Raw genomic sequence first — 26,691 nt, forward strand, 5'->3', positions numbered from 1 at the left:
GTATTCTATTTATCATATTTTATCACATACATGTTCCAGATTGTTTATACGTGTTTCGATTTGAAAATTGGAATATTATGAATTAGAAATCGCACAAGTAACAGAATCGATCACGAAAGGAGCATCGAGAGTATCGTATCACCTTAGCCATCGATAAGTATTGTCGATGTTTTACAATCTACCTAGCGCGCGCGCGCACACACGCGCACGCACACACACACACACACACACACACAAAATAATTGCTTTAGATTTTAGATCGTCTTGGACGGAATGATCGGATCGCGCAATCGTTGACAACTTTTTCGTAAGCACATCGATGTTTTAAGTCATATTAACGTTTAGTTTGTGATTACGCAAAGAGGTAGTACATAATATGAACATATTGTAACAGGTAAAAAAATATGATTGCTCTTATGTAAACGAACTGGTAGCTTTTATATTGTTTCACATTCGATTTGTACATACGATAGCTTAGCAGTATGTTACGAGTAAATTTCTTCGAAGATAAACAAATTCTTATTCATATAAAAAGTCGATCAAGATATTCGTCTGTAATAAATTGAAATATAGATTCCTGTAACAGAAATGATCAAGACCTTATTTTTTTAGTATTAATTAAATCTCACCACTCGATGTATATATTCAGCTTATTGTTATGAATACACACTGTACATATATACCTATGCGTTCTAATTATTAAAAATATAAATTAACCATAATGTGTTTAATATATGTAGTTCTGTTTATATGCCTGAATTAAAAATATATACATATATATTCTATCAAATTTTATATTTAAAGTTTAATATAAGAATATCTTGTTCTTTATATTACAGCTGAGGGACAAATGATATGTATAAGATATTTATACAAACCTTGCATACCTAATTATTTAATTAATATTAATTTTAAATCAATATTAAAATCCCGGAGACAAAGATATATTAGTTAGTATGTATGTACTAATACCAAGAATCTATAGAATAAGATTTGGATTTAAATATTGGAAGATGTTTATTATACCAACGTGTCAGTAAATAATTTAAATTTTTATCTGAATGATTATATATAAATCAACACAATTTATCACGCTATAAGAATATATACGATATAAAAGCATAACATGGCAGGGAATGGGTCTATCATAATACCAAACATAAAACAATTACATGAAAATGATCATGCATCTATTACAAATGTAGATTACTCTAGCATTAGAGGAAAGGTAGGTTACATGATACTTTATCTCAATAACATATAATTTTATGATAATAATGAATTAAAATTGATTTCAGAATGTTTTAGTTAGTCCATCGGAGGATCAATATGAATTGTTACTTAAACGCTTAAGAGAAAGAGTTCAAGATGGTGGCAGTGAAACAATTTTTGACATTGGTATCGGTGAAGGTATGTATATAACTTTCACAAGGTTTATATTTATAACTTTTAAATGTTTATATTTATAAAATTATTTACAATTTATCTTATCTTAGACGGTTCAGAAGATGGTTTAAAAGAAGATGAATATGAAGCATCTGTTGCTACTTTACAATCTCTTGCTGCAACATTAGAAGCAGACTGTGTACTTCTACGTCAAAGTAAAGTAGATCAAGGTCTTATAGGTCAATATCTGGTTCGAAGACGGTTAGATAGGCAGGATTTCCTAGAAATCAGGTTTTTATTTTAAATAATGTACATAATGATAAAATAAATGTAACGCTATTAGAAAAACATAGTTTAACAGATTTTAATTACAGAGTGGCTGTTGTTGGCAATGTTGATGCTGGAAAATCAACACTTTTGGGTGTATTGACACATGGAGAGCTCGATAATGGTCGAGGTTTAGCGCGTCAAAAATTATTTCGACATAAACACGAAGCTGAAACAGGACGTACTAGTTCCGTTGGAAACGACATTCTTGGATTTGATAGTGTTGGTACGGAACAAGATTGACATGCCAAATGTTAAACGTTATATCTTTATATTATGTATATTGTGATATATGTATGTATGATAAACACATGTTTTGCATATAGGTAATGTAGTAAATAAACCAGAGCATGGATCCCTGGATTGGGTTAAAATATGTGAGAAGTCTTCTAAAGTTATTACATTCATTGATCTTGCTGGACATGAAAGATATTTAAAAACAACTGTTTTTGGAATGACAGGACACGCCCCTGACTTTGGTAAAACCTTTTGATAATGTTATTTAAAAAATATCTATGTACATCTATCCTTAATGCATAAATATTTAATATTTAGGTATGTTAATGGTTGGAGCAAATGCTGGTATTGTTGGAATGACAAAGGAACATCTAGGTTTAGCTTTAGCTCTATCAGTTCCAGTATTTGTTGTTGTTACGAAAATTGACATGTGTCCACCAAATATATTACAGGAAAATTTAAGGCTGTTAATAAGGATCTTAAAGTCCCCGGGTTGTAGGAAAGTACCCGTTACGGTAAAAACGCCTGATGATGTTGTCGTTAGCGCTACTAATTTTGTATCAGAACGGTCAGCTTTTATTTTGCTACAATATCATATTACTATTGTATGAATATACAAATATTTCATTTATTAATGTATTTATACAGATTATGTCCTATTTTTCAAGTATCGAACGTAACAGGAGAAAATTTGAATCTTCTTAAGATGTTTCTAAATTTATTAACCGCAAGAATGATTAGTCATGAGGATGAACCAGCAGAATTCCAAATAGATGATACATACTCAGTACCAGTTAGTATTTTATAACATATTAGAAGTCTTAGCCGTAAAACGAAAAATTTTCTTCATTTTATATTTCCGTTTTATATTCCAGGGAGTTGGTACCGTAGTTTCTGGCACAACATTGAAAGGTGTCATTAAGTTAAACGACACTCTATTGTTAGGACCTGATCCTTTAGGTCGTTTTATTCCAATTGCAGTAAAAAGTATACACAGGAAGAGAATGCCTGTTCGTGAAGTGAGAGGTGGACAAACCGCTAGTTTTGCATTGAAAAAAATTAAAAGATCACAAATTAGAAAAGGTATGGTGATGGTCGCACCAGCATTAAATCCTCAGGCTTCTTGGGAATTTGAGGGGGAAATTCTTGTATTACATCATCCGACAACGATAAGTTCTTGTTACCAAGCAATGGGTAATTCTCTTTTTTTTTTTTTTTTATCTGAATCATTTAATTATAATTCATTATATTTTTATGGTTAAAATTATTTAAAATCATTTTCAGTACATTGTGGAAGCATAAGGCAAACAGCATCCATAATTTCTATGTCGCAAGATTGCTTAAGAACAGGAGACAAAGCTTTAGTACGTTTTAGATTTATAAAGCATCCCGAATATATAAAACCAGGACAAAGAATAGTATTCAGAGAAGGGCGTACTAAAGCAGTGGGCAATGTAGTGAAACTTATTCCATATTCTAGTACCACAGTTATACAAACGTGTAGAGCCAATAAACCAAATAAAACATCTCAAAATCGACAAAGCTCATCATCTACCATGCAAGTACGTAACAAAGATATTTTTCTCATGCAAAAATATGAGAATTTTGGGTAATGTTAAATTATTATTTTTCCATTAGTCATTAGATACAACCGAAACAAATTCTTCGTTAGAGGGACAGACATCGAAGCAAGAAAATTTGCTTCAAAAATCTAATAAACGACCAAATAAAAAAGGTAGAGGACGAAAAGGAGGACGATCTCATAATACTGTAAATAGTATTATTCAACCACTGTCAGAACAAAATCCCCCAACAAAACTGTGAACTGTGTTTATGTACAAAGCACTTAAACATATATATATATATATATATATATATATATATATATATATAGAGAGAGAGAGAGAGAGAGAGAGAGCTTATTTTGCAACTTTCGAAAATTAATAACAAATCTTTTTATTCATAAGAGATCGTTGTTTTTTTAGTAATGTAAATTCAAACGAAATTTACAGATATTTTTTAGTTAATTTTCAAGAACTGTAAAGAGAGTATACCGTTTATATATAAAACATATTATTTTATATATGAACATATATTATTTTAGTGGTTATTTATATTAAAGCATATATAAAATTATAACGTATCATAATGACAACTTTATCTAGTTTTAGTGTTACTTGTATTCTTAAGGATCGTGATTTTCATCTTGAAGTATAAAAGTATCCCCTGAACTGTTTCATATAACGCACATCGTGCTCTCAACCCTATTAGAGTACAAATTGTCTTTCACATTTTGACTAAATTATTAAAAATATAGAAATGTCGTTTTTAGAACGATAAAATGATGACAAAATATACGTTGTTATTCATAAAGTGTTTTATTTTTATAAACGCAACTGTATCTTAAAATAGTATTAAGTGAATATAATCTATATATAAAAGATGAGTGTGTGTGTGTGTGTATCTGTTTTTTTTTTTTTGCTACTATCGAGCACCTATATCGTAATTGTTAATGCCTTTCTCAAATTTTATCAAAAGTATATTCAGATGTTCTTTTTTTGCATGATAATATCTGTGCTTATTGAGATAAAATTTCGAAAAAATTATTAATTTTTCGAATATTGCATTGTTGTACTCTTATAAATGATGTACAGGAAATATCTATCTATTGTAATATATTTGCTGTAGTTGTAATATAAAATTCATTTTTATGCATGTGAGAAGAACGAGATTCTTACAGAAAAGATATAAAATAACATTAGATATGCGGCATATGAAATTATATTGTATAAAATTTTTATATTAGATACAGTGTAGCACATCCAAGAAAGATCTTTTTAACAGAAAGAAAATGTAAACTAATGATAATGAACAAGTGTTGGTTAAAAAATAAAAACATTGAATGAGAATATGTAGATACTTATGAATTAGTAATATAAAAGGGAGTTTAAGATGATAGAAGAAATATTAACAATATCACATTTAACAATAACAAAATGGATAGAAAGGGAACACAAGAAAAATATAACATGTATAATTACAACATTATTAATTAGTTATTATTAACTAATACAAATCATATTGTAGATGTACAAGTAAAAATTCTCGTGGAACATGATATATGTACGTATAATTTCCATTTTCGTTTATTGTACTATAAAAAAAAAAAAATAACAGAAACATAGAAGTAAGATTCGAATTTGCTTTTATACTAAATGGAATAATAAATTTAAAAAATTAGATGTTCATATTTTTTATTACCTTTTTATAAGGCAATTGTTACAAATGTAATTTTTTTTAACTGAATCAAGTCTAGAATAATAAACTATAGCTATATATATAATTTTTACAAAATCTAATATATCTTCCTTCATTTCCTAATTTTTGCCACTATAACTTAAATATATATATACAAGGACTACTTTGGTGGATTTTTCTTCATTTCATCTTTAGCTTCTTGCAACTTTTGTCTAAATGTATTTGTAAACAATCTTAATTGCCTAACAAATTTTTCACGATCAAAAGATAAATGAATACCATGTGTTCTACTCTGAAGTAATAAATATGCTACAAATCGTGCAGACTGCCTAATCGGTTTTGTATTTGCCAATTTCTCGATTAATTTTTCATTACGCATCAAATATGTAAATAACATGCGCAAAAAACCCATTCTGTTGTAAATAGCTTTTTCTTAAACAAACAAAATTATTTATACTTTTGGGACTTCAAATGTACACATGTTACGATATTTCAGTAACAGCTCCCTTTTAAGCCTAAGTTGTTTACGTAGAGTTTCAAGTTTTTGCAACTGTTCTTCTTTACTGTATTCTATTCCTGGCAATCTTCTAATCTATAAAACATGAAAACTATGTATCGTAAATTCAGCCTATGGTCTAAGTATATATATAAAACAAAAAAATTATTTATATCCCGAAAGTAAAAAGAATTTTCATGGTACTATACCTGTGCCCTTGCAGAATCTAATTTCTTTTGGAGCTCTAATATTTTATGACTTGTATCTTGCGACTCTTTAGCTTTCTGTGTGGTGTCATGTGGATCTTTCTCAACACTAAAAATAAATTAAGTATACGTGTAACATAAACATTGTGAAATAAAATTTTTATACTCTATATCTATGTTAACAGATTTCATTTGAAATACACTTCTTTCAAAAGGATTTTAATACACATACATATTGTATATAATTTCTACATAACTACAACACATAAACTTAGTAGCACATTGATGTTTTAATATACTGGTGAAATAACTTCTCTAATTTCTTGTTATCAATCACACCATAACAGATTAAAAAATATTTTTCTAAATGTATAATTTCTATATCATTTGTAATTATAAATAAAGTATTGTCTCGAAAGATAATCTCAGAATTAAAAATGTATACAGTGTGTCTAAAAAGAAAAAGGAATAACAACGAGTAACAAAACGTTAAAGGTTAAAACTTTTATTTCCAAGGAAAGTCAATTGATGAGTATCATTATCTTAACTATTAGGTTATCAAGATATACGAACCTCCGAATTATTTCGTATACAAGTGGTAATATTTCAATATCCAAATCATCCACTGTAAATTGTGAGCGTAAGGCACCTTCCTCCGACAATTCCGATTCCATTATAACAATTTGATCAAGTACAAGTAATGCATCGTAATTATAACACTTTGTGTATTTCTATGACAACACAGCCGCGTTCATATGGCTTCGATCACAATCTGTTGCAAAAACTCTATCGTTGAGTAGAAATTTCCCTTAAATAGTAACTTTTAAGTTGTAACCAAATTTCACCAGGTTCACTTGCAACCGAGTTCAGTTTAGTTAACTGTAGCTTCTTTCTCGTTCAACATTTGTAAAGGACGTAAGAGAATACGTGTTTGATACTAATCTGTCTTAATCTTGAAGTATCCAAACATATATCCTTCATTCTCTCGTTTTTTATCGTTTAAAATTATTAAACAAACTTATACAAGTATTATTTTTATATTTGACAAATATTTTTATTAATTATCGATAGCCATTATGGGACGTCGACCAGCCAGATGGTACGTATCATGCGTATTTATTTCCTTTATCAATGTTTAAGTTTAATATACAAATATTATCGCCTCTTGTACTTGTATATATTGTATGAAGTTGTAAGTTATGAAGTTTATAATAATCTCTTGTAATGGTATAGAAGGAGGTTATGCGTGTTCTTCATGCATTTCTATTAGTAAATTCTATGTTATATTTACAACGTTAATGCTTGTAAACACTTCTTATACGAATTATACGTATATTTTTCTCTATAGTTATCGATATTGCAAAAACAAACCATATCCAAAGTCGAGATTCTGTAGAGGTGTGCCTGATCCAAAGATTCGTATCTTCGATCTTGGAAAAAAGAAAGCCTCTGTGGAAGATTTTCCATTATGCGTGCACTTGGTCTCAGATGAATATGAACAGCTTAGTTCCGAGGCCCTTGAAGCTGGACGTATTTGCGCCAATAAATATATGGTTAAAAACGCTGGAAAAGATCAATTTCATATCCGTATGAGACTCCACCCATTCCACGTTATTCGCATCAATAAAATGTTATCATGCGCTGGAGCTGATAGGTATATAACCATTCTGTTGTATTTTATTTGATAACTATTATTATCATTTAAATTAATGCTTAGCTAGTTATAACTTAAATTTTCTATGGATTGTTCATTAGTATATTATATTAGTAATATACTAACGTATGTTTGAATAAATATTTTATATTTTATACTTTTCAAGGCTTCAAACAGGAATGCGAGGTGCTTTTGGTAAGCCGCAAGGTACCGTGGCAAGAGTACACATCGGACAGCCTATTATGAGTGTACGTTCTTCTGATCGTCACAAGGCTGCTGTAGTTGAGGCATTGCGTCGTGCCAAATTCAAATTTCCGGGCCGACAAAAAATTTACGTTTCAAAGAAATGGGGCTTCACCAAGTATGATCGCTCAGAATACGAAGAATTGAAAGAAGCTGGCCGATTAGCTCCAGACGGATGTAACGTAAAATATTTGCCAGAACATGGGCCACTTGAAGAATGGAAGAGATTTAGGAAAGTTCTTGCTGCTGCTTAAGCAAAACAACCAACTTTCGAACCAATGTACCGCTAGACTAAAAGCTGTCATTAGGGGACGTGGCGCTAGGAGGAGTGGTTCCCCCTAGCTTTCCAACTCAAGCCGGGACGCCTCCCTAGACAACTACAACGGCAGGGAGATAGACGACGAGGTTGCACTCGGTAGTGATTCGCAAGAGACCCCGGGTGCACCTCTGAACATCGGGATGACCACCGTGGGGTTTTAGTCGGTAGGAGTCCGACACTACACGGTCGTTGCTACGCAGCGCCGAGTGTCCATGAGGATTTCCCCACGATAAAAAAAGAAAAAAAAAGACTAAAAGCTGTCATATTTCGTCTTTATTTGTGTAATCTTATATTATAAAACTTAATTAAATATACTTCATTTTTTTTTTTGGAAGATATAATTAGATATCATCTGATGATATTTATTTCAATGTGAATGACATGTAATATCCACATCATTTTCATTTTCTGTATTTTGAATCTCATCATCAATATCTATATCACATATTCCGCGACTATGTGTATCAAGTGCCTCTGTACTAGTTGCTGCATCTAATAATGGAGATAATTTCTCTGCCTCACTGTCTTCATCTTGTCCTTGTCCCTGTAAATACTGATTTATTTGGTCAACGTAGTAAAAATCTACATATTTTTAATATTTTGTTAAAAGTGCTATGTAACGAAAAAATATTGAAAATTGGACATCAGGAGATTACCTCGTAAAGAGAAACTGGTTGTTTTTCATTAACAAGTCTAAGGGTATCTCGTGATCGTAATACTGCTTTTTCCCGTAAATGTCCGGAGTTTTTCATTCTCATTGCTGGAGATCGGGTATGTAAATCTTTCTGTGATCCTGAATGTTCATCTCTAGCTAACAAGACAGACATTCGAAATTCTGGGGTAGGGCATGTAGTACCACTTGTTCTTGCAGATACATCTCCATCTTTTGAAGACACATGTTTCGATACAGGTGTACGTTCTATAGACCTTTTAAATAACATGTGAATTACAATTTAAATCGATTATATTAACATAAACTAAACGTAAATTTAAAAATTTAAGTAATATAATATTTTACCTATTTAATGCTTCAGCTGCTTGAATTGCACTGGCTGTATCTGTATCAGGAGTGTCTGGAGATTCTGGCGCAAGAACAGCAGTTCTTGGAATATATGGACCATTCAAAGCCTCTATTAATGATACAGCTTCATATCCAGCTGGTATATTTTCACAACTTCCCTAAAAAAGGATTCAACATTTCTTTTATCAGTTAAAAAGGCAGTCTATTGTTTTCAATTAAATTTTACAACAAACTGTACCAAAATAGAATAAGACATAAAGATGATAAACATATTTGTAAACATATGTGCACATAACACTGACATGCATTTTGATAATTACTTGTATGAATAAATATTGACCTCTGGTAATGGTGGATTTGATATAATAGCTCCAGTTGCTTTCTGTAGAGCTTTAATTTGAAGAAGAGCTCTAAAAGGGGCCCGACATATTGGACAATTGTTCGCTTGATATCGAAGAGAATCCGCACAACTATTACATAGGCATAGATGTCTACACGGTAATATTAAAGTATCTCGCACGTCACACATACAAATAACACATTCTGATCCATTATCATCTGTATCTTCATCACTACCTTGTTGCTGAAAAATAAATTGATGTGAAACGAATATAAAATAAGAAATTTTGGGTATATATTATTATTTTATACCTTTGCATTTTCGGCGTTTTTATTTTCAATTCCATATATTTCTTGAAGCAAGTAACAAAGACCATCAACATAAAGCTTTTGTTTAAGAGCTTTTAATACGTATGTTCCATCCAAATGTTTTTCAACAACTGCAACAGTTGTATGAGATTGTTTCGGTTCGTCTGAGCCTTCTTCTGCTACACAATGGATTGCTATTGGAATTATCTATAAGTAATTATAATGATGAACAAAAGATAACTTCAAAGTTTTATAAATATAATATACAGATACTTCAAACGTACATACTTCCCTGTCAGCATTGTACAATAAATCTTCTTTGCTGTAGGCAGTTGGATCAAACATATGTGACATTTGAGAAAATAACTGATTGGCACCTTTCTTATAATAATATGTCTCAGAATTCATAGATGAATCCCTTGGTATGTATCTACAAATAATACTTTTCTTTAGATATAACATTGTGTATAGTATGTAAAATTTGTATGTCATCAAACAGGACGTACTAGTTCCGTTGGAAACGACATTCTTGGATTTGATAGTGTTGGTACGGAACAAGATTGACATGCCAAATGTTAAACGTTATATCTTTATATTATGTATATTGTAATATATGTATGTATGATAAACACATGTTTTGCATATAGGTAATGTAGTAAATAAACCAGAGCATGGATCCCTGGATTGGGTTAAAATATGTGAGAAGTCTTCTAAAGTTATTACATTCATTGATCTTGCTGGACATGAAAGATATTTAAAAACAACTGTTTTTGGAATGACAGGACACGCCCCTGACTTTGGTAAAACCTTTTGATAATGTTATTTAAAAAATATCTATGTACATCTATCCTTAATGCATAAATATTTAATATTTAGGTATGTTAATGGTTGGAGCAAATGCTGGTATTGTTGGAATGACAAAGGAACATCTAGGTTTAGCTTTAGCTCTATCAGTTCCAGTATTTGTTGTTGTTACGAAAATTGACATGTGTCCACCAAATATATTACAGGAAAATTTAAGGCTGTTAATAAGGATCTTAAAGTCCCCGGGTTGTAGGAAAGTACTACAAAGTTCAAGAACTGTAAAGAGAGTATACCGTTTATATATAAAACATATTATTTTAGTGGTTATTTATATTAAAGCATATATAAAATTATAACGTATCATAATGACAACTTTATCTAGTTTTAGTGTTACTTGTATTCTTAAGGATCGTGATTTTCATCTTGAAGTATAAAAGTATCCCCTGAACTGTTTCATATAACGCACATCGTGCTCTCAACCCTATTAGAGTACAAATTGTCTTTCACATTTTGACTAAATTATTAAAAATATAGAAATGTCGTTTTTAGAACGATAAAATGATGACAAAATATACGTTGTTATTCATAAAGTGTTTTATTTTTATAAACGCAACTGTATCTTAAAATAGTATTAAGTGAATATAATCTATATATAAAAGATGAGTGTGTGTGTGTGTGTATCTGTTTTTTTTTTTTTTGCTACTATCGAGCACCTATATCGTAATTGTTAATGCCTTTCTCAAATTTTATCAAAAGTATATTCAGATGTTCTTTTTTTGCATGATAATATCTGTGCTTATTGAGATAAAATTTCGAAAAAATTATTAATTTTTCGAATATTGCATTGTTGTACTCTTATAAATGATGTACAGGAAATATCTATCTATTGTAATATATTTGCTGTAGTTGTAATATAAAATTCATTTTTATGCATGTGAGAAGAACAAGATTCTTACAGAAAAGATATAAAATAACATTAGATATGCGGCATATGAAATTATATTGTATAAAATTTTTATATTAGATACAGTGTAGCACATCCAAGAAAGATCTTTTTAACAGAAAGAAAATGTAAACTAATGATAATGAACAAGTGTTGGTTAAAAAATAAAAACATTGAATGAGAATATGTAGATACTTATGAATTAGTGATATAAAAGGGAGTTTAAGATGATAGAAGAAATATTAACAATATCACATTTAACAATAACAAAATGGATAGAAAGGGAACACAAGAAAAATATAACATGTATAATTACAAAATTATTAATTAGTTATTATTAACTAATACAAATCATATTGTAGATGTACAAGTAAAAATTCTCGTGGAACATGATATATGTACGTATAATTTCCATTTTCGTTTATTGTACTATAAAAAAAAAAAAAAATAACAGAAACATAGAAGTAAGATTCGAATTTGTTTTTATACTAAATGGAATAATAAATTTAAAAAATTAGATGTTCATATTTTTTATTACCTTTTTATAAGGCAATTGTTACAAATGTAATTTTTTTTAACTGAATCAAGTCTAGAATAATAAACTATAGCTATATATATAATTTTTACAAAATCTAATATATCTTCCTTCATTTCCTAATTTTTGCCACTATAACTTAAATATATATATACGAGGACTACTTTGGTGGATTTTTCTTCATTTCATCTTTAGCTTCTTGCAACTTTTGTCTAAATGTATTTGTAAACAATCTTAATTGCCTAACAAATTTTTCACGATCAAAAGATAAATGAATACCATGTGTTCTACTCTGAAGTAATAAATATGCTACAAATCGTGCAGACTGCCTAATCGGTTTTGTATTTGCCAATTTCTCGATTAATTTTTCATTACGCATCAAATATGTAAATAACATGCGCAAAAACCCATTCTGTTGTAAATAGCTTTTTCTTAAACAAACAAAATTATTTATACTTTTGGGACTTCAAATGTACACATGTTACGATATTTCAGTAACAGCTCCCTTTTAAGCCTAAGTTGTTTACGTAGAGTTTCAAGTTTTTGCAACTGTTCTTCTTTACTGTATTCTATTCCTGGCAATCTTCTAATCTATAAAACATGAAAACTATGTATCGTAAATTCAGCCTATGGTCTAAGTATATATATAAAACAAAAAAATTTATTTATATCCCGAAAGTAAAAAGAATTTTCATGGTACTATACCTGTGCCCTTGCAGAATCTAATTTCTTTTGGAGCTCTAATATTTTATGACTTGTATCTTGCGACTCTTTAGCTTTCTGTGTGGTGTCATGTGGATCTTTCTCAACACTAAAAATAAATTAAGTATACGTGTAACATAAACATTGTGAAATAAAATTTTTATACTCTATATCTATGTTAACAGATTTCATTTGAAATACACTTCTTTCAAAAGGATTTTAATACACATACATATTGTATATAATTTCTACATAACTACAACACATAAACTTAGTAGCACATTGATGTTTTAATATACTGGTGAAATAACTTCTCTAATTTCTTGTTATCAATCACACCATAACAGATTAAAAAATATTTTTCTAAATGTATAATTTCTATATCATTTGTAATTATAAATAAAGTATTGTCTCGAAAGATAATCTCAGAATTAAAAATGTATACAGTGTGTCTAAAAAGAAAAAGGAATAACAACGAGTAACAAAACGTTAAAGGTTAAAACTTTTATTTCCAAGGAAAGTCAATTGATGAGTATCATTATCTTAACTATTAGGTTATCAAGATATACGAATCTCCGAATTATTTCGTATACAAGTGGTAATATTTCAATATCCAAATCATCCACTGTAAATTGTTAGCGTAAGGCACCTTCCTCCGATAATTCCGATTCCATTATAACAATTTGATCAAGTACAAGTAATGCATCGTAATTATAACACTTTGTGTATTTCTATGACAACACAGCCGCGTTCATATGGCTTCGATCACAATCTGTTGCAAAAACTCTATCGTTGAGTAGAAATTTCCCTTAAATAGTAACTTTTAAGTTGTAACCAAATTTCACCAGGTTCACTTGCAACCGAGTTCAGTTTAGTTAACTGTAGCTTCTTTCTCGTTCAACATTTGTAAAGGACGTAAGAGAATACGTGTTTGATACTAATCTGTCTTAATCTTGAAGTATCCAAACATATATCCTTCATTCTCTCGTTTTTTATCGTTTAAAATTATTAAACAAACTTATACAAGTATTATTTTTATATTTGACAAATATTTTTATTAATTATCGATAGCCATTATGGGACGTCGACCAGCCAGATGGTACGTATCATGCGTATTTATTTCCTTTATCAATGTTTAAGTTTAATATACAAATATTATCGCCTCTTGTACTTGTATATATTGTATGAAGTTGTAAGTTATGAAGTTTATAATAATCTCTTGTAATGGTATAGAAGGAGGTTATGCGTGTTCTTCATGCATTTCTATTAGTAAATTCTATGTTATATTTACAACGTTAATGCTTGTAAACACTTCTTATACGAATTATACGTATATTTTTCTCTATAGTTATCGATATTGCAAAAACAAACCATATCCAAAGTCGAGATTCTGTAGAGGTGTGCCTGATCCAAAGATTCGTATCTTCGATCTTGGAAAAAAGAAAGCCTCTGTGGAAGATTTTCCATTATGCGTGCACTTGGTCTCAGATGAATATGAACAGCTTAGTTCCGAGGCCCTTGAAGCTGGACGTATTTGCGCCAATAAATATATGGTTAAAAACGCTGGAAAAGATCAATTTCATATCCGTATGAGACTCCACCCATTCCACGTTATTCGCATCAATAAAATGTTATCATGCGCTGGAGCTGATAGGTATATAACCATTCTGTTGTATTTTATTTGATAACTATTATTATCATTTAAATTAATGCTTAGCTAGTTATAACTTAAATTTTCTATGGATTGTTCATTAGTATATTATATTAGTAATATACTAACGTATGTTTGAATAAATATTTTATATTTTATACTTTTCAAGGCTTCAAACAGGAATGCGAGGTGCTTTTGGTAAGCCGCAAGGTACCGTGGCAAGAGTACACATCGGACAGCCTATTATGAGTGTACGTTCTTCTGATCGTCACAAGGCTGCTGTAGTTGAGGCATTGCGTCGTGCCAAATTCAAATTTCCGGGCCGACAAAAAATTTACGTTTCAAAGAAATGGGGCTTCACCAAGTATGATCGCTCAGAATACGAAGAATTGAAAGAAGCTGGCCGATTAGCTCCAGACGGATGTAACGTAAAATATTTGCCAGAACATGGGCCACTTGAAGAATGGAAGAGATTTAGGAAAGTTCTTGCTGCTGCTTAAGCAAAACAACCAACTTTCGAACCAATGTACCGCTAGACTAAAAGCTGTCATTAGGGGACGTGGCGCTAGGAGGAGTGGTTCCCCCTAGCTTTCCAACTCAAGCCGGGACGCCTCCCTAGACAACTACAACGGCAGGGAGATAGACGACGAGGTTGCACTCGGTAGTGATTCGCAAGAGACCCCGGGTGCACCTCTGAACATCGGGATGACCACCGTGGGGTTTTAGTCGGTAGGAGTCCGACACTACACGGTCGTTGCTACGCAGCGCCGAGTGTCCATGAGGATTTCCCCACGATAAAAAAAGAAAAAAAAAGACTAAAAGCTGTCATATTTCGTCTTTATTTGTGTAATCTTATATTATAAAACTTAATTAAATATACTTCATTTTTTTTTTTGGAAGATATAATTAGATATCATCTGATGATATTTATTTCAATGTGAATGACATGTAATATCCACATCATTTTCATTTTCTGTATTTTGAATCTCATCATCAATATCTATATCACATATTCCGCGACTATGTGTATCAAGTGCCTCTGTACTAGTTGCTGCATCTAATAATGGAGATAATTTCTCTGCCTCACTGTCTTCATCTTGTCCTTGTCCCTGTAAATACTGATTTATTTGGTCAACGTAGTAAAAATCTACATATTTTTAATATTTTGTTAAAAGTGCTATGTAACGAAAAAATATTGAAAATTGGACATCAGGAGATTACCTCGTAAAGAGAAACTGGTTGTTTTTCATTAACAAGTCTAAGGGTATCTCGTGATCGTAATACTGCTTTTTCCCGTAAATGTCCGGAGTTTTTCATTCTCATTGCTGGAGATCGGGTATGTAAATCTTTCTGTGATCCTGAATGTTCATCTCTAGCTAACAAGACAGACATTCGAAATTCTGGGGTAGGGCATGTAGTACCACTTGTTCTTGCAGATACATCTCCATCTTTTGAAGACACATGTTTCGATACAGGTGTACGTTCTATAGACCTTTTAAATAACATGTGAATTACAATTTAAATCGATTATATTAACATAAACTAAACGTAAATTTAAAAATTTAAGTAATATAATATTTTACCTATTTAATGCTTCAGCTGCTTGAATTGCACTGGCTGTATCTGTATCAGGAGTGTCTGGAGATTCTGGCGCAAGAACAGCAGTTCTTGGAATATATGGACCATTCAAAGCCTCTATTAATGATACAGCTTCATATCCAGCTGGTATATTTTCACAACTTCCCTAAAAAAGGATTCAACATTTCTTTTATCAGTTAAAAAGGCAGTCTATTGTTTTCAATTAAATTTTACAACAAACTGTACCAAAATAGAATAAGACATAAAGATGATAAACATATTTGTAAACATATGTGCACATAACACTGACATGCATTTTGATAATTACTTGTATGAATAAATATTGACCTCTGGTAATGGTGGATTTGATATAATAGCTCCAGTTGCTTTCTGTAGAGCTTTAATTTGAAGAAGAGCTCTAAAAGGGGCCCGACATATTGGACAATTGTTCGCTTGATATCGGAGAGAATCCGCACAACTATTACATAGGCATAGATGTCTACACGGTAATATTAAAGTATCTCGCACGTCACACATACAAATAACACATTCTGATCCATTATCATCTGTATCTTCATCACTACCTTGTTGCTGAAAAATAAATTGATGTGAAACGAATATAAAATAAGAAATTTTGGGTATATATTATTATTTTATACCTTTGCATTTTCGGCGTTTTTATTTTCAATTCCATATATTTCTTGAAGCAAGTAACAAAGACCATCAACATAAAGCTTTTGTTTAAGAGCTTTTAATACGTATGTTCCATCCGAATGTTTTTCAACAACTGCAACAGTTGTATGAGATTGTTTCGGTTCGTCTGAGCCTTCTTCTGCTACACAATGGATTGCTATTGGAATTATCTATAAGTAATTATAATGATGAACAAAAGATAACTTCAAAGTTTTATAAATATAATATACAGATACTTCAAACGTACATACTTCCCTGTCAGCATTGTACAATAAATCTTCTTTGCTGTAGGCAGTTGGATCAAACATATGTGACATTTGAGAAAATAACTGATTGGCACCTTTCTTATAATAATATGTCTCAGAATTCATAGATGAATCCCTTGGTATGTATCTACAAATAATACTTTTCTTTAGATATAACATTGTGTATAGTATGTAAAATTTGTATGTCATCAAACAGGACGTACTAGTTCCGTTGGAAACGACATTCTTGGATTTGATAGTGTTGGTACGGAACAAGATTGACATGCCAAATGTTAAACGTTATATCTTTATATTATGTATATTGTAATATATGTATGTATGATAAACACATGTTTTGCATATAGGTAATGTAGTAAATAAACCAGAGCATGGATCCCTGGATTGGGTTAAAATATGTGAGAAGTCTTCTAAAGTTATTACATTCATTGATCTTGCTGGACATGAAAGATATTTAAAAACAACTGTTTTTGGAATGACAGGACACGCCCCTGACTTTGGTAAAACCTTTTGATAATGTTATTTAAAAAATATCTATGTACATCTATCCTTAATGCATAAATATTTAATATTTAGGTATGTTAATGGTTGGAGCAAATGCTGGTATTGTTGGAATGACAAAGGAACATCTAGGTTTAGCTTTAGCTCTATCAGTTCCAGTATTTGTTGTTGTTACGAAAATTGACATGTGTCCACCAAATATATTACAGGAAAATTTAAGGCTGTTAATAAGGATCTTAAAGTCCCCGGGTTGTAGGAAAGTACTACAAAGTTCAAGAACTGTAAAGAGAGTATACCGTTTATATATAAAACATATTATTTTAGTGGTTATTTATATTAAAGCATATATAAAATTATAACGTATCATAATGACAACTTTATCTAGTTTTAGTGTTACTTGTATTCTTAAGGATCGTGATTTTCATCTTGAAGTATAAAAGTATCCCCTGAACTGTTTCATATAACGCACATCGTGCTCTCAACCCTATTAGAGTACAAATTGTCTTTCACATTTTGACTAAATTATTAAAAATATAGAAATGTCGTTTTTAGAACGATAAAATGATGACAAAATATACGTTGTTATTCATAAAGTGTTTTATTTTTATAAACGCAACTGTATCTTAAAATAGTATTAAGTGAATATAATCTATATATAAAAGATGAGTGTGTGTGTGTGTGTATCTGTTTTTTTTTTTTTTGCTACTATCGAGCACCTATATCGTAATTGTTAATGCCTTTCTCAAATTTTATCAAAAGTATATTCAGATGTTCTTTTTTTGCATGATAATATCTGTGCTTATTGAGATAAAATTTCGAAAAAATTATTAATTTTTCGAATATTGCATTGTTGTACTCTTATAAATGATGTACAGGAAATATCTATCTATTGTAATATATTTGCTGTAGTTGTAATATAAAATTCATTTTTATGCATGTGAGAAGAACAAGATTCTTACAGAAAAGATATAAAATAACATTAGATATGCGGCATATGAAATTATATTGTATAAAATTTTTATATTAGATACAGTGTAGCACATCCAAGAAAGATCTTTTTAACAGAAAGAAAATGTAAACTAATGATAATGAACAAGTGTTGGTTAAAAAATAAAAACATTGAATGAGAATATGTAGATACTTATGAATTAGTGATATAAAAGGGAGTTTAAGATGATAGAAGAAATATTAACAATATCACATTTAACAATAACAAAATGGATAGAAAGGGAACACAAGAAAAATATAACATGTATAATTACAAAATTATTAATTAGTTATTATTAACTAATACAAATCATATTGTAGATGTACAAGTAAAAATTCTCGTGGAACATGATATATGTACGTATAATTTCCATTTTCGTTTATTGTACTATAAAAAAAAAAAAAAATAACAGAAACATAGAAGTAAGATTCGAATTTGTTTTTATACTAAATGGAATAATAAATTTAAAAAATTAGATGTTCATATTTTTTATTACCTTTTTATAAGGCAATTGTTACAAATGTAATTTTTTTTAACTGAATCAAGTCTAGAATAATAAACTATAGCTATATATATAATTTTTACAAAATCTAATATATCTTCCTTCATTTCCTAATTTTTGCCACTATAACTTAAATATATATATACGAGGACTACTTTGGTGGATTTTTCTTCATTTCATCTTTAGCTTCTTGCAACTTTTGTCTAAATGTATTTGTAAACAATCTTAATTGCCTAACAAATTTTTCACGATCAAAAGATAAATGAATACCATGTGTTCTACTCTGAAGTAATAAATATGCTACAAATCGTGCAGACTGCCTAATCGGTTTTGTATTTGCCAATTTCTCGATTAATTTTTCATTACGCATCAAATATGTAAATAACATGCGCAAAAACCCATTCTGTTGTAAATAGCTTTTTCTTAAACAAACAAAATTATTTATACTTTTGGGACTTCAAATGTACACATGTTACGATATTTCAGTAACAGCTCCCTTTTAAGCCTAAGTTGTTTACGTAGAGTTTCAAGTTTTTGCAACTGTTCTTCTTTACTGTATTCTATTCCTGGCAATCTTCTAATCTATAAAACATGAAAACTATGTATCGTAAATTCAGCCTATGGTCTAAGTATATATATAAAACAAAAAAATTTATTTATATCCCGAAAGTAAAAAGAATTTTCATGGTACTATACCTGTGCCCTTGCAGAATCTAATTTCTTTTGGAGCTCTAATATTTTATGACTTGTATCTTGCGACTCTTTAGCTTTCTGTGTGGTGTCATGTGGATCTTTCTCAACACTAAAAATAAATTAAGTATACGTGTAACATAAACATTGTGAAATAAAATTTTTATACTCTATATCTATGTTAACAGATTTCATTTGAAATACACTTCTTTCAAAAGGATTTTAATACACATACATATTGTATATAATTTCTACATAACTACAACACATAAACTTAGTAGCACATTGATGTTTTAATATACTGGTGAAATAACTTCTCTAATTTCTTGTTATCAATCACACCATAACAGATTAAAAAATATTTTTCTAAATGTATAATTTCTATATCATTTGTAATTATAAATAAAGTATTGTCTCGAAAGATAATCTCAGAATTAAAAATGTATACAGTGTGTCTAAAAAGAAAAAGGAATAACAACGAGTAACAAAACGTTAAAGGTTAAAACTTTTATTTCCAAGGAAAGTCAATTGATGAGTATCATTATCTTAACTATTAGGTTATCAAGATATACGAATCTCCGAATTATTTCGTATACAAGTGGTAATATTTCAATATCCAAATCATCCACTGTAAATTGTTAGCGTAAGGCACCTTCCTCCGATAATTCCGATTCCATTATAACAATTTGATCAAGTACAAGTAATGCATCGTAATTATAACACTTTGTGTATTTCTATGACAACACAGCCGCGTTCATATGGCTTCGATCACAATCTGTTGCAAAAACTCTATCGTTGAGTAGAAATTTCCCTTAAATAGTAACTTTTAAGTTGTAACCAAATTTCACCAGGTTCACTTGCAACCGAGTTCAGTTTAGTTAACTGTAGCTTCTTTCTCGTTCAACATTTGTAAAGGACGTAAGAGAATACGTGTTTGATACTAATCTGTCTTAATCTTGAAGTATCCAAACATATATCCTTCATTCTCTCGTTTTTTATCGTTTAAAATTATTAAACAAACTTATACAAGTATTATTTTTATATTTGACAAATATTTTTATTAATTATCGATAGCCATTATGGGACGTCGACCAGCCAGATGGTACGTATCATGCGTATTTATTTCCTTTATCAATGTTTAAGTTTAATATACAAATATTATCGCCTCTTGTACTTGTATATATTGTATGAAGTTGTAAGTTATGAAGTTTATAATAATCTCTTGTAATGGTATAGAAGGAGGTTATGCGTGTTCTTCATGCATTTCTATTAGTAAATTCTATGTTATATTTACAACGTTAATGCTTGTAAACACTTCTTATACGAATTATACGTATATTTTTCTCTATAGTTATCGATATTGCAAAAACAAACCATATCCAAAGTCGAGATTCTGTAGAGGTGTGCCTGATCCAAAGATTCGTATCTTCGATCTTGGAAAAAAGAAAGCCTCTGTGGAAGATTTTCCATTATGCGTGCACTTGGTCTCAGATGAATATGAACAGCTTAGTTCCGAGGCCCTTGAAGCTGGACGTATTTGCGCCAATAAATATATGGTTAAAAACGCTGGAAAAGATCAATTTCATATCCGTATGAGACTCCACCCATTCCACGTTATTCGCATCAATAAAATGTTATCATGCGCTGGAGCTGATAGGTATATAACCATTCTGTTGTATTTTATTTGATAACTATTATTATCATTTAAATTAATGCTTAGCTAGTTATAACTTAAATTTTCTATGGATTGTTCATTAGTATATTATATTAGTAATATACTAACGTATGTTTGAATAAATATTTTATATTTTATACTTTTCAAGGCTTCAAACAGGAATGCGAGGTGCTTTTGGTAAGCCGCAAGGTACCGTGGCAAGAGTACACATCGGACAGCCTATTATGAGTGTACGTTCTTCTGATCGTCACAAGGCTGCTGTAGTTGAGGCATTGCGTCGTGCCAAATTCAAATTTCCGGGCCGACAAAAAATTTACGTTTCAAAGAAATGGGGCTTCACCAAGTATGATCGCTCAGAATACGAAGAATTGAAAGAAGCTGGCCGATTAGCTCCAGACGGATGTAACGTAAAATATTTGCCAGAACATGGGCCACTTGAAGAATGGAAGAGATTTAGGAAAGTTCTTGCTGCTGCTTAAGCAAAACAACCAACTTTCGAACCAATGTACCGCTAGACTAAAAGCTGTCATTAGGGGACGTGGCGCTAGGAGGAGTGGTTCCCCCTAGCTTTCCAACTCAAGCCGGGACGCCTCCCTAGACAACTACAACGGCAGGGAGATAGACGACGAGGTTGCACTCGGTAGTGATTCGCAAGAGACCCCGGGTGCACCTCTGAACATCGGGATGACCACCGTGCGGTTTTAGTCGGTAGGAGTCCGACACTACACGGTCGTTGCTACGCAGCGCCGAGTGTCCATGAGGATTTCCCCACGATAAAAAAAAAAAAAAAAAGACTAAAAGCTGTCATATTTCGTCTTTATTTGTGTAATCTTATATTATAAAACTTAATTAAATATACTTCATTTTTTTTTTTGGAAGATATAATTAGATATCATCTGATGATATTTATTTCAATGTGAATGACATGTAATATCCACATCATTTTCATTTTCTGTATTTTGAATCTCATCATCAATATCTATATCACATATTCCGCGACTATGTGTATCAAGTGCCTCTGTACTAGTTGCTGCATCTAATAATGGAGATAATTTCTCTGCCTCACTGTCTTCATCTTGTCCTTGTCCCTGTAAATACTGATTTATTTGGTCAACGTAGTAAAAATCTACATATTTTTAATATTTTGTTAAAAGTGCTATGTAACGAAAAAATATTGAAAATTGGACATCAGGAGATTACCTCGTAAAGAGAAACTGGTTGTTTTTCATTAACAAGTCTAAGGGTATCTCGTGATCGTAATACTGCTTTTTCCCGTAAATGTCCGGAGTTTTTCATTCTCATTGCTGGAGATCGGGTATGTAAATCTTTCTGTGATCCTGAATGTTCATCTCTAGCTAACAAGACAGACATTCGAAATTCTGGGGTAGGGCATGTAGTACCACTTGTTCTTGCAGATACATCTCCATCTTTTGAAGACACATGTTTCGATACAGGTGTACGTTCTATAGACCTTTTAAATAACATGTGAATTACAATTTAAATCGATTATATTAACATAAACTAAACGTAAATTTAAAAATTTAAGTAATATAATATTTTACCTATTTAATGCTTCAGCTGCTTGAATTGCACTGGCTGTATCTGTATCAGGAGTGTCTGGAGATTCTGGCGCAAGAACAGCAGTTCTTGGAATATATGGACCATTCAAAGCCTCTATTAATGATACAGCTTCATATCCAGCTGGTATATTTTCACAACTTCCCTAAAAAAGGATTCAACATTTCTTTTATCAGTTAAAAAGGCAGTCTATTGTTTTCAATTAAATTTTACAACAAACTGTACCAAAATAGAATAAGACATAAAGATGATAAACATATTTGTAAACATATGTGCACATAACACTGACATGCATTTTGATAATTACTTGTATGAATAAATATTGACCTCTGGTAATGGTGGATTTGATATAATAGCTCCAGTTGCTTTCTGTAGAGCTTTAATTTGAAGAAGAGCTCTAAAAGGGGCCCGACATATTGGACAATTGTTCGCTTGATATCGAAGAGAATCCGCACAACTATTACATAGGCATAGATGTCTACACGGTAATATTAAAGTATCTCGCACGTCACACATACAAATAACACATTCTGATCCATTATCATCTGTATCTTCATCACTACCTTGTTGCTGAAAAATAAATTGATGTGAAACGAATATAAAATAAGAAATTTTGGGTATATATTATTATTTTATACCTTTGCATTTTCGGCGTTTTTATTTTCAATTCCATATATTTCTTGAAGCAAGTAACAAAGACCATCAACATAAAGCTTTTGTTTAAGAGCTTTTAATACGTATGTTCCATCCGAATGTTTTTCAACAACTGCAACAGTTGTATGAGATTGTTTCGGTTCGTCTGAGCCTTCTTCTGCTACACAATGGATTGCTATTGGAATTATCTATAAGTAATTATAATGATGAACAAAAGATAACTTCAAAGTTTTATAAATATAATATACAGATACTTCAAACGTACATACTTCCCTGTCAGCATTGTACAATAAATCTTCTTTGCTGTAGGCAGTTGGATCAAACATATGTGACATTTGAGAAAATAACTGATTGGCACCTTTCTTATAATAATATGTCTCAGAATTCATAGATGAATCCCTTGGTATGTATCTACAAATAATACTTTTCTTTAGATATAACATTGTGTATAGTATGTAAAATTTGTATGTCATCAAACAGGACGTACTAGTTCCGTTGGAAACGACATTCTTGGATTTGATAGTGTTGGTACGGAACAAGATTGACATGCCAAATGTTAAACGTTATATCTTTATATTATGTATATTGTAATATATGTATGTATGATAAACACATGTTTTGCATATAGGTAATGTAGTAAATAAACCAGAGCATGGATCCCTGGATTGGGTTAAAATATGTGAGAAGTCTTCTAAAGTTATTACATTCATTGATCTTGCTGGACATGAAAGATATTTAAAAACAACTGTTTTTGGAATGACAGGACACGCCCCTGACTTTGGTAAAACCTTTTGATAATGTTATTTAAAAAATATCTATGTACATCTATCCTTAATGCATAAATATTTAATATTTAGGTATGTTAATGGTTGGAGCAAATGCTGGTATTGTTGGAATGACAAAGGAACATCTAGGTTTAGCTTTAGCTCTATCAGTTCCAGTATTTGTTGTTGTTACGAAAATTGACATGTGTCCACCAAATATATTACAGGAAAATTTAAGGCTGTTAATAAGGATCTTAAAGTCCCCGGGTTGTAGGAAAGTACTACAAAGTTCAAGAACTGTAAAGAGAGTATACCGTTTATATATAAAACATATTATTTTAGTGGTTATTTATATTAAAGCATATATAAAATTATAACGTATCATAATGACAACTTTATCTAGTTTTAGTGTTACTTGTATTCTTAAGGATCGTGATTTTCATCTTGAAGTATAAAAGTATCCCCTGAACTGTTTCATATAACGCACATCGTGCTCTCAACCCTATTAGAGTACAAATTGTCTTTCACATTTTGACTAAATTATTAAAAATATAGAAATGTCGTTTTTAGAACGATAAAATGATGACAAAATATACGTTGTTATTCATAAAGTGTTTTATTTTTATAAACGCAACTGTATCTTAAAATAGTATTAAGTGAATATAATCTATATATAAAAGATGAGTGTGTGTGTGTGTGTATCTGTTTTTTTTTTTTTTGCTACTATCGAGCACCTATATCGTAATTGTTAATGCCTTTCTCAAATTTTATCAAAAGTATATTCAGATGTTCTTTTTTTGCATGATAATATCTGTGCTTATTGAGATAAAATTTCGAAAAAATTATTAATTTTTCGAATATTGCATTGTTGTACTCTTATAAATGATGTACAGGAAATATCTATCTATTGTAATATATTTGCTGTAGTTGTAATATAAAATTCATTTTTATGCATGTGAGAAGAACAAGATTCTTACAGAAAAGATATAAAATAACATTAGATATGCGGCATATGAAATTATATTGTATAAAATTTTTATATTAGATACAGTGTAGCACATCCAAGAAAGATCTTTTTAACAGAAAGAAAATGTAAACTAATGATAATGAACAAGTGTTGGTTAAAAAATAAAAACATTGAATGAGAATATGTAGATACTTATGAATTAGTGATATAAAAGGGAGTTTAAGATGATAGAAGAAATATTAACAATATCACATTTAACAATAACAAAATGGATAGAAAGGGAACACAAGAAAAATATAACATGTATAATTACAAAATTATTAATTAGTTATTATTAACTAATACAAATCATATTGTAGATGTACAAGTAAAAATTCTCGTGGAACATGATATATGTACGTATAATTTCCATTTTCGTTTATTGTACTATAAAAAAAAAAAAAAATAACAGAAACATAGAAGTAAGATTCGAATTTGTTTTTATACTAAATGGAATAATAAATTTAAAAAATTAGATGTTCATATTTTTTATTACCTTTTTATAAGGCAATTGTTACAAATGTAATTTTTTTTAACTGAATCAAGTCTAGAATAATAAACTATAGCTATATATATAATTTTTACAAAATCTAATATATCTTCCTTCATTTCCTAATTTTTGCCACTATAACTTAAATATATATATACGAGGACTACTTTGGTGGATTTTTCTTCATTTCATCTTTAGCTTCTTGCAACTTTTGTCTAAATGTATTTGTAAACAATCTTAATTGCCTAACAAATTTTTCACGATCAAAAGATAAATGAATACCATGTGTTCTACTCTGAAGTAATAAATATGCTACAAATCGTGCAGACTGCCTAATCGGTTTTGTATTTGCCAATTTCTCGATTAATTTTTCATTACGCATCAAATATGTAAATAACATGCGCAAAAACCCATTCTGTTGTAAATAGCTTTTTCTTAAACAAACAAAATTATTTATACTTTTGGGACTTCAAATGTACACATGTTACGATATTTCAGTAACAGCTCCCTTTTAAGCCTAAGTTGTTTACGTAGAGTTTCAAGTTTTTGCAACTGTTCTTCTTTACTGTATTCTATTCCTGGCAATCTTCTAATCTATAAAACATGAAAACTATGTATCGTAAATTCAGCCTATGGTCTAAGTATATATATAAAACAAAAAAATTTATTTATATCCCGAAAGTAAAAAGAATTTTCATGGTACTATACCTGTGCCCTTGCAGAATCTAATTTCTTTTGGAGCTCTAATATTTTATGACTTGTATCTTGCGACTCTTTAGCTTTCTGTGTGGTGTCATGTGGATCTTTCTCAACACTAAAAATAAATTAAGTATACGTGTAACATAAACATTGTGAAATAAAATTTTTATACTCTATATC

At 30.4% G+C, this 26,691-nt stretch overlaps 11 protein-coding genes and 3 pseudogenes across 12 annotated transcripts; 7 read left to right on the forward strand and 7 right to left on the reverse strand.

Moving 5' to 3' along the window:
• Positions 1-213: 213 nt before the first annotated feature.
• On the forward strand, positions 214-5,462 carry Gtpbp1 (GTP-binding protein 1). Of its 2 annotated transcripts, none has more exons than XM_072013294.1 (11): positions 214-394; positions 840-1,228; positions 1,299-1,410; positions 1,497-1,677; positions 1,761-1,939; positions 2,040-2,192; positions 2,269-2,518; positions 2,599-2,743; positions 2,826-3,144; positions 3,235-3,512; positions 3,589-5,462. In XM_072013294.1, exons 2-11 carry the CDS (start codon positions 1,127-1,129, stop codon positions 3,772-3,774), a joined length of 1,905 nt encoding a protein of 634 aa, XP_071869395.1. In that variant the 5' UTR covers positions 214-394; positions 840-1,126; the 3' UTR covers positions 3,775-5,462. The 2 variants fall into 2 exon arrangements, with proteins under 2 accessions (XP_071869395.1, XP_071869396.1); XM_072013295.1 differs by having other exon boundaries at positions 224-307.
• LOC139992456 (mediator of RNA polymerase II transcription subunit 9) lies at positions 5,353-6,726 on the reverse strand. Its single transcript, XM_072013303.1, has 3 exons — positions 6,484-6,726; positions 5,914-6,019; positions 5,353-5,800 (listed from the first exon to the last, which is right to left on the reverse strand). The coding sequence occupies exons 1-3, from the start codon at positions 6,582-6,584 to the stop codon at positions 5,660-5,662; spliced, it is 348 nt and encodes a 115-aa protein (XP_071869404.1). The 5' UTR covers positions 6,585-6,726; the 3' UTR covers positions 5,353-5,659.
• Positions 6,727-6,785: 59 nt separating this feature from the next.
• Positions 6,786-8,106, forward strand: LOC139992455 (large ribosomal subunit protein uL16). Its single transcript, XM_072013302.1, has 3 exons — positions 6,786-7,009; positions 7,259-7,564; positions 7,731-8,106. The coding sequence occupies exons 1-3, from the start codon at positions 6,987-6,989 to the stop codon at positions 8,059-8,061; spliced, it is 660 nt and encodes a 219-aa protein (XP_071869403.1). The 5' UTR covers positions 6,786-6,986; the 3' UTR covers positions 8,062-8,106.
• A 330-nt stretch (positions 8,107-8,436) lies between these two features.
• Positions 8,437-10,265, reverse strand: LOC139991996 (E3 ubiquitin ligase RNF157-like). Its single transcript, XM_072012439.1, has 6 exons — positions 10,084-10,265; positions 9,799-10,002; positions 9,488-9,730; positions 9,145-9,305; positions 8,783-9,053; positions 8,437-8,670 (listed from the first exon to the last, which is right to left on the reverse strand). The coding sequence occupies exons 1-6, from the start codon at positions 10,255-10,257 to the stop codon at positions 8,494-8,496; spliced, it is 1,230 nt and encodes a 409-aa protein (XP_071868540.1). The 5' UTR covers positions 10,258-10,265; the 3' UTR covers positions 8,437-8,493.
• A 26-nt stretch (positions 10,266-10,291) lies between these two features.
• On the forward strand, positions 10,292-11,916 carry LOC139991997 (GTP-binding protein 1 pseudogene; annotated as a pseudogene).
• On the reverse strand, positions 11,850-13,061 carry LOC139991905 (mediator of RNA polymerase II transcription subunit 9-like). The gene is made up of 3 exons (XM_072012305.1): positions 13,012-13,061; positions 12,783-12,888; positions 11,850-12,668 (listed from the first exon to the last, which is right to left on the reverse strand). The coding sequence occupies exons 1-3, from the start codon at positions 13,044-13,046 to the stop codon at positions 12,528-12,530; spliced, it is 282 nt and encodes a 93-aa protein (XP_071868406.1). The 5' UTR covers positions 13,047-13,061; the 3' UTR covers positions 11,850-12,527.
• A 593-nt stretch (positions 13,062-13,654) lies between these two features.
• LOC139991904 (large ribosomal subunit protein uL16) lies at positions 13,655-14,975 on the forward strand. The gene is made up of 3 exons (XM_072012304.1): positions 13,655-13,878; positions 14,128-14,433; positions 14,600-14,975. The coding sequence occupies exons 1-3, from the start codon at positions 13,856-13,858 to the stop codon at positions 14,928-14,930; spliced, it is 660 nt and encodes a 219-aa protein (XP_071868405.1). The 5' UTR covers positions 13,655-13,855; the 3' UTR covers positions 14,931-14,975.
• A 330-nt stretch (positions 14,976-15,305) lies between these two features.
• On the reverse strand, positions 15,306-17,134 carry LOC139992013 (E3 ubiquitin ligase RNF157-like). Its single transcript, XM_072012450.1, has 6 exons — positions 16,953-17,134; positions 16,668-16,871; positions 16,357-16,599; positions 16,014-16,174; positions 15,652-15,922; positions 15,306-15,539 (listed from the first exon to the last, which is right to left on the reverse strand). Exons 1-6 carry the CDS (start codon positions 17,124-17,126, stop codon positions 15,363-15,365), a joined length of 1,230 nt encoding a protein of 409 aa, XP_071868551.1. The 5' UTR covers positions 17,127-17,134; the 3' UTR covers positions 15,306-15,362.
• A 26-nt stretch (positions 17,135-17,160) lies between these two features.
• Positions 17,161-18,785, forward strand: LOC139992014 (GTP-binding protein 1 pseudogene; annotated as a pseudogene).
• LOC139991908 (mediator of RNA polymerase II transcription subunit 9-like) lies at positions 18,719-19,930 on the reverse strand. The gene is made up of 3 exons (XM_072012308.1): positions 19,881-19,930; positions 19,652-19,757; positions 18,719-19,537 (listed from the first exon to the last, which is right to left on the reverse strand). The coding sequence occupies exons 1-3, from the start codon at positions 19,913-19,915 to the stop codon at positions 19,397-19,399; spliced, it is 282 nt and encodes a 93-aa protein (XP_071868409.1). The 5' UTR covers positions 19,916-19,930; the 3' UTR covers positions 18,719-19,396.
• A 593-nt stretch (positions 19,931-20,523) lies between these two features.
• LOC139991907 (large ribosomal subunit protein uL16) lies at positions 20,524-21,844 on the forward strand. Its single transcript, XM_072012307.1, has 3 exons — positions 20,524-20,747; positions 20,997-21,302; positions 21,469-21,844. Exons 1-3 carry the CDS (start codon positions 20,725-20,727, stop codon positions 21,797-21,799), a joined length of 660 nt encoding a protein of 219 aa, XP_071868408.1. The 5' UTR covers positions 20,524-20,724; the 3' UTR covers positions 21,800-21,844.
• Positions 21,845-22,174: 330 nt separating this feature from the next.
• LOC139991994 (E3 ubiquitin ligase RNF157-like) lies at positions 22,175-24,003 on the reverse strand. The gene is made up of 6 exons (XM_072012437.1): positions 23,822-24,003; positions 23,537-23,740; positions 23,226-23,468; positions 22,883-23,043; positions 22,521-22,791; positions 22,175-22,408 (listed from the first exon to the last, which is right to left on the reverse strand). Exons 1-6 carry the CDS (start codon positions 23,993-23,995, stop codon positions 22,232-22,234), a joined length of 1,230 nt encoding a protein of 409 aa, XP_071868538.1. The 5' UTR covers positions 23,996-24,003; the 3' UTR covers positions 22,175-22,231.
• A 26-nt stretch (positions 24,004-24,029) lies between these two features.
• Positions 24,030-25,654, forward strand: LOC139991995 (GTP-binding protein 1 pseudogene; annotated as a pseudogene).
• On the reverse strand, positions 25,588-26,637 carry LOC141445852 (mediator of RNA polymerase II transcription subunit 9-like; the record flags this gene model as incomplete). The annotated part of the gene is made up of 2 exons (XM_074111971.1): positions 25,588-26,406; positions 26,521-26,637. Coding segments are annotated over 2 exons (258 nt in total), but the record flags the coding sequence as incomplete, so codon positions are not given.
• Positions 26,638-26,691: the final 54 nt, after the last annotated feature.

The sequence above is a fragment of the Bombus fervidus genome, chromosome 11 (genome assembly GCF_041682495.2).
Source record: "Bombus fervidus isolate BK054 chromosome 11, iyBomFerv1, whole genome shotgun sequence".
Lineage (NCBI taxonomy): Eukaryota > Metazoa > Arthropoda > Insecta > Hymenoptera > Apidae > Bombus > Bombus fervidus.

Bases quoted from the DNA above. Each gene is read 5' to 3' on its own strand.
- LOC139991907 (XM_072012307.1), top strand. From the start codon at position 20,725: ATGGGACGTCGACCAGCCAGATG. The intron at 20,748-20,996 runs GTACGTATCATG...TTTTCTCTATAG, and splicing joins GGACGTCGACCAGCCAGATG to TTATCGATATTGCAAAAACA. The intron at 21,303-21,468 runs GTATATAACCAT...ATACTTTTCAAG, and splicing joins TCATGCGCTGGAGCTGATAG to GCTTCAAACAGGAATGCGAG.
- LOC139991904 (XM_072012304.1), top strand. From the start codon at position 13,856: ATGGGACGTCGACCAGCCAGATG. The intron at 13,879-14,127 runs GTACGTATCATG...TTTTCTCTATAG, and splicing joins GGACGTCGACCAGCCAGATG to TTATCGATATTGCAAAAACA. The intron at 14,434-14,599 runs GTATATAACCAT...ATACTTTTCAAG, and splicing joins TCATGCGCTGGAGCTGATAG to GCTTCAAACAGGAATGCGAG.
- LOC139992455 (XM_072013302.1), top strand. From the start codon at position 6,987: ATGGGACGTCGACCAGCCAGATG. The intron at 7,010-7,258 runs GTACGTATCATG...TTTTCTCTATAG, and splicing joins GGACGTCGACCAGCCAGATG to TTATCGATATTGCAAAAACA. The intron at 7,565-7,730 runs GTATATAACCAT...ATACTTTTCAAG, and splicing joins TCATGCGCTGGAGCTGATAG to GCTTCAAACAGGAATGCGAG.
- LOC139991994 (XM_072012437.1), bottom strand. From the start codon at position 23,995: ATGTTATATCTAAAGAAAAGTATTATTTGTAGATACATACCAAGGGAT. The intron at 22,792-22,882 runs GTAAAATATTAT...GTTATTTAAAAG, and splicing joins GCAGCTGAAGCATTAAATAG to GTCTATAGAACGTACACCTG. The intron at 22,409-22,520 runs GTAATCTCCTGA...CAGTATTTACAG, and splicing joins AACCAGTTTCTCTTTACGAG to GGACAAGGACAAGATGAAGA.
- LOC139991905 (XM_072012305.1), bottom strand. From the start codon at position 13,046: ATGTGTTGTAGTTATGTAGAAATTATATACAATAT. The intron at 12,889-13,011 runs GTATGTGTATTA...ATTTATTTTTAG, and splicing joins GTAGAAATTATATACAATAT to TGTTGAGAAAGATCCACATG. The intron at 12,669-12,782 runs GTATAGTACCAT...CATGTTTTATAG, and splicing joins TAGATTCTGCAAGGGCACAG to ATTAGAAGATTGCCAGGAAT.
- LOC139992456 (XM_072013303.1), bottom strand. From the start codon at position 6,584: ATGGAATCGGAATTGTCGGAGGAAGGTGCCTTACGCTCACAATTTACA. The intron at 6,020-6,483 runs GTTCGTATATCT...ATTTATTTTTAG, and splicing joins GTATACGAAATAATTCGGAG to TGTTGAGAAAGATCCACATG. The intron at 5,801-5,913 runs GTATAGTACCAT...CATGTTTTATAG, and splicing joins TAGATTCTGCAAGGGCACAG to ATTAGAAGATTGCCAGGAAT.
- LOC139991908 (XM_072012308.1), bottom strand. From the start codon at position 19,915: ATGTGTTGTAGTTATGTAGAAATTATATACAATAT. The intron at 19,758-19,880 runs GTATGTGTATTA...ATTTATTTTTAG, and splicing joins GTAGAAATTATATACAATAT to TGTTGAGAAAGATCCACATG. The intron at 19,538-19,651 runs GTATAGTACCAT...CATGTTTTATAG, and splicing joins TAGATTCTGCAAGGGCACAG to ATTAGAAGATTGCCAGGAAT.
- LOC139992013 (XM_072012450.1), bottom strand. From the start codon at position 17,126: ATGTTATATCTAAAGAAAAGTATTATTTGTAGATACATACCAAGGGAT. The intron at 16,600-16,667 runs GTATAAAATAAT...TTTATTTTTCAG, and splicing joins AAAACGCCGAAAATGCAAAG to CAACAAGGTAGTGATGAAGA. The intron at 15,923-16,013 runs GTAAAATATTAT...GTTATTTAAAAG, and splicing joins GCAGCTGAAGCATTAAATAG to GTCTATAGAACGTACACCTG.
- Gtpbp1 (XM_072013294.1), top strand. From the start codon at position 1,127: ATGGCAGGGAATGGGTCTATCATAATACCAAACATAAAACAATTACAT. The intron at 2,519-2,598 runs GTCAGCTTTTAT...GTATTTATACAG, and splicing joins ACTAATTTTGTATCAGAACG to ATTATGTCCTATTTTTCAAG. The intron at 2,744-2,825 runs GTTAGTATTTTA...TTTATATTCCAG, and splicing joins ATGATACATACTCAGTACCA to GGAGTTGGTACCGTAGTTTC.
- LOC139991996 (XM_072012439.1), bottom strand. From the start codon at position 10,257: ATGTTATATCTAAAGAAAAGTATTATTTGTAGATACATACCAAGGGAT. The intron at 10,003-10,083 runs GTATGTACGTTT...AATTACTTATAG, and splicing joins TGTACAATGCTGACAGGGAA to ATAATTCCAATAGCAATCCA. The intron at 9,306-9,487 runs GTCAATATTTAT...ATCCTTTTTTAG, and splicing joins CAAATCCACCATTACCAGAG to GGAAGTTGTGAAAATATACC.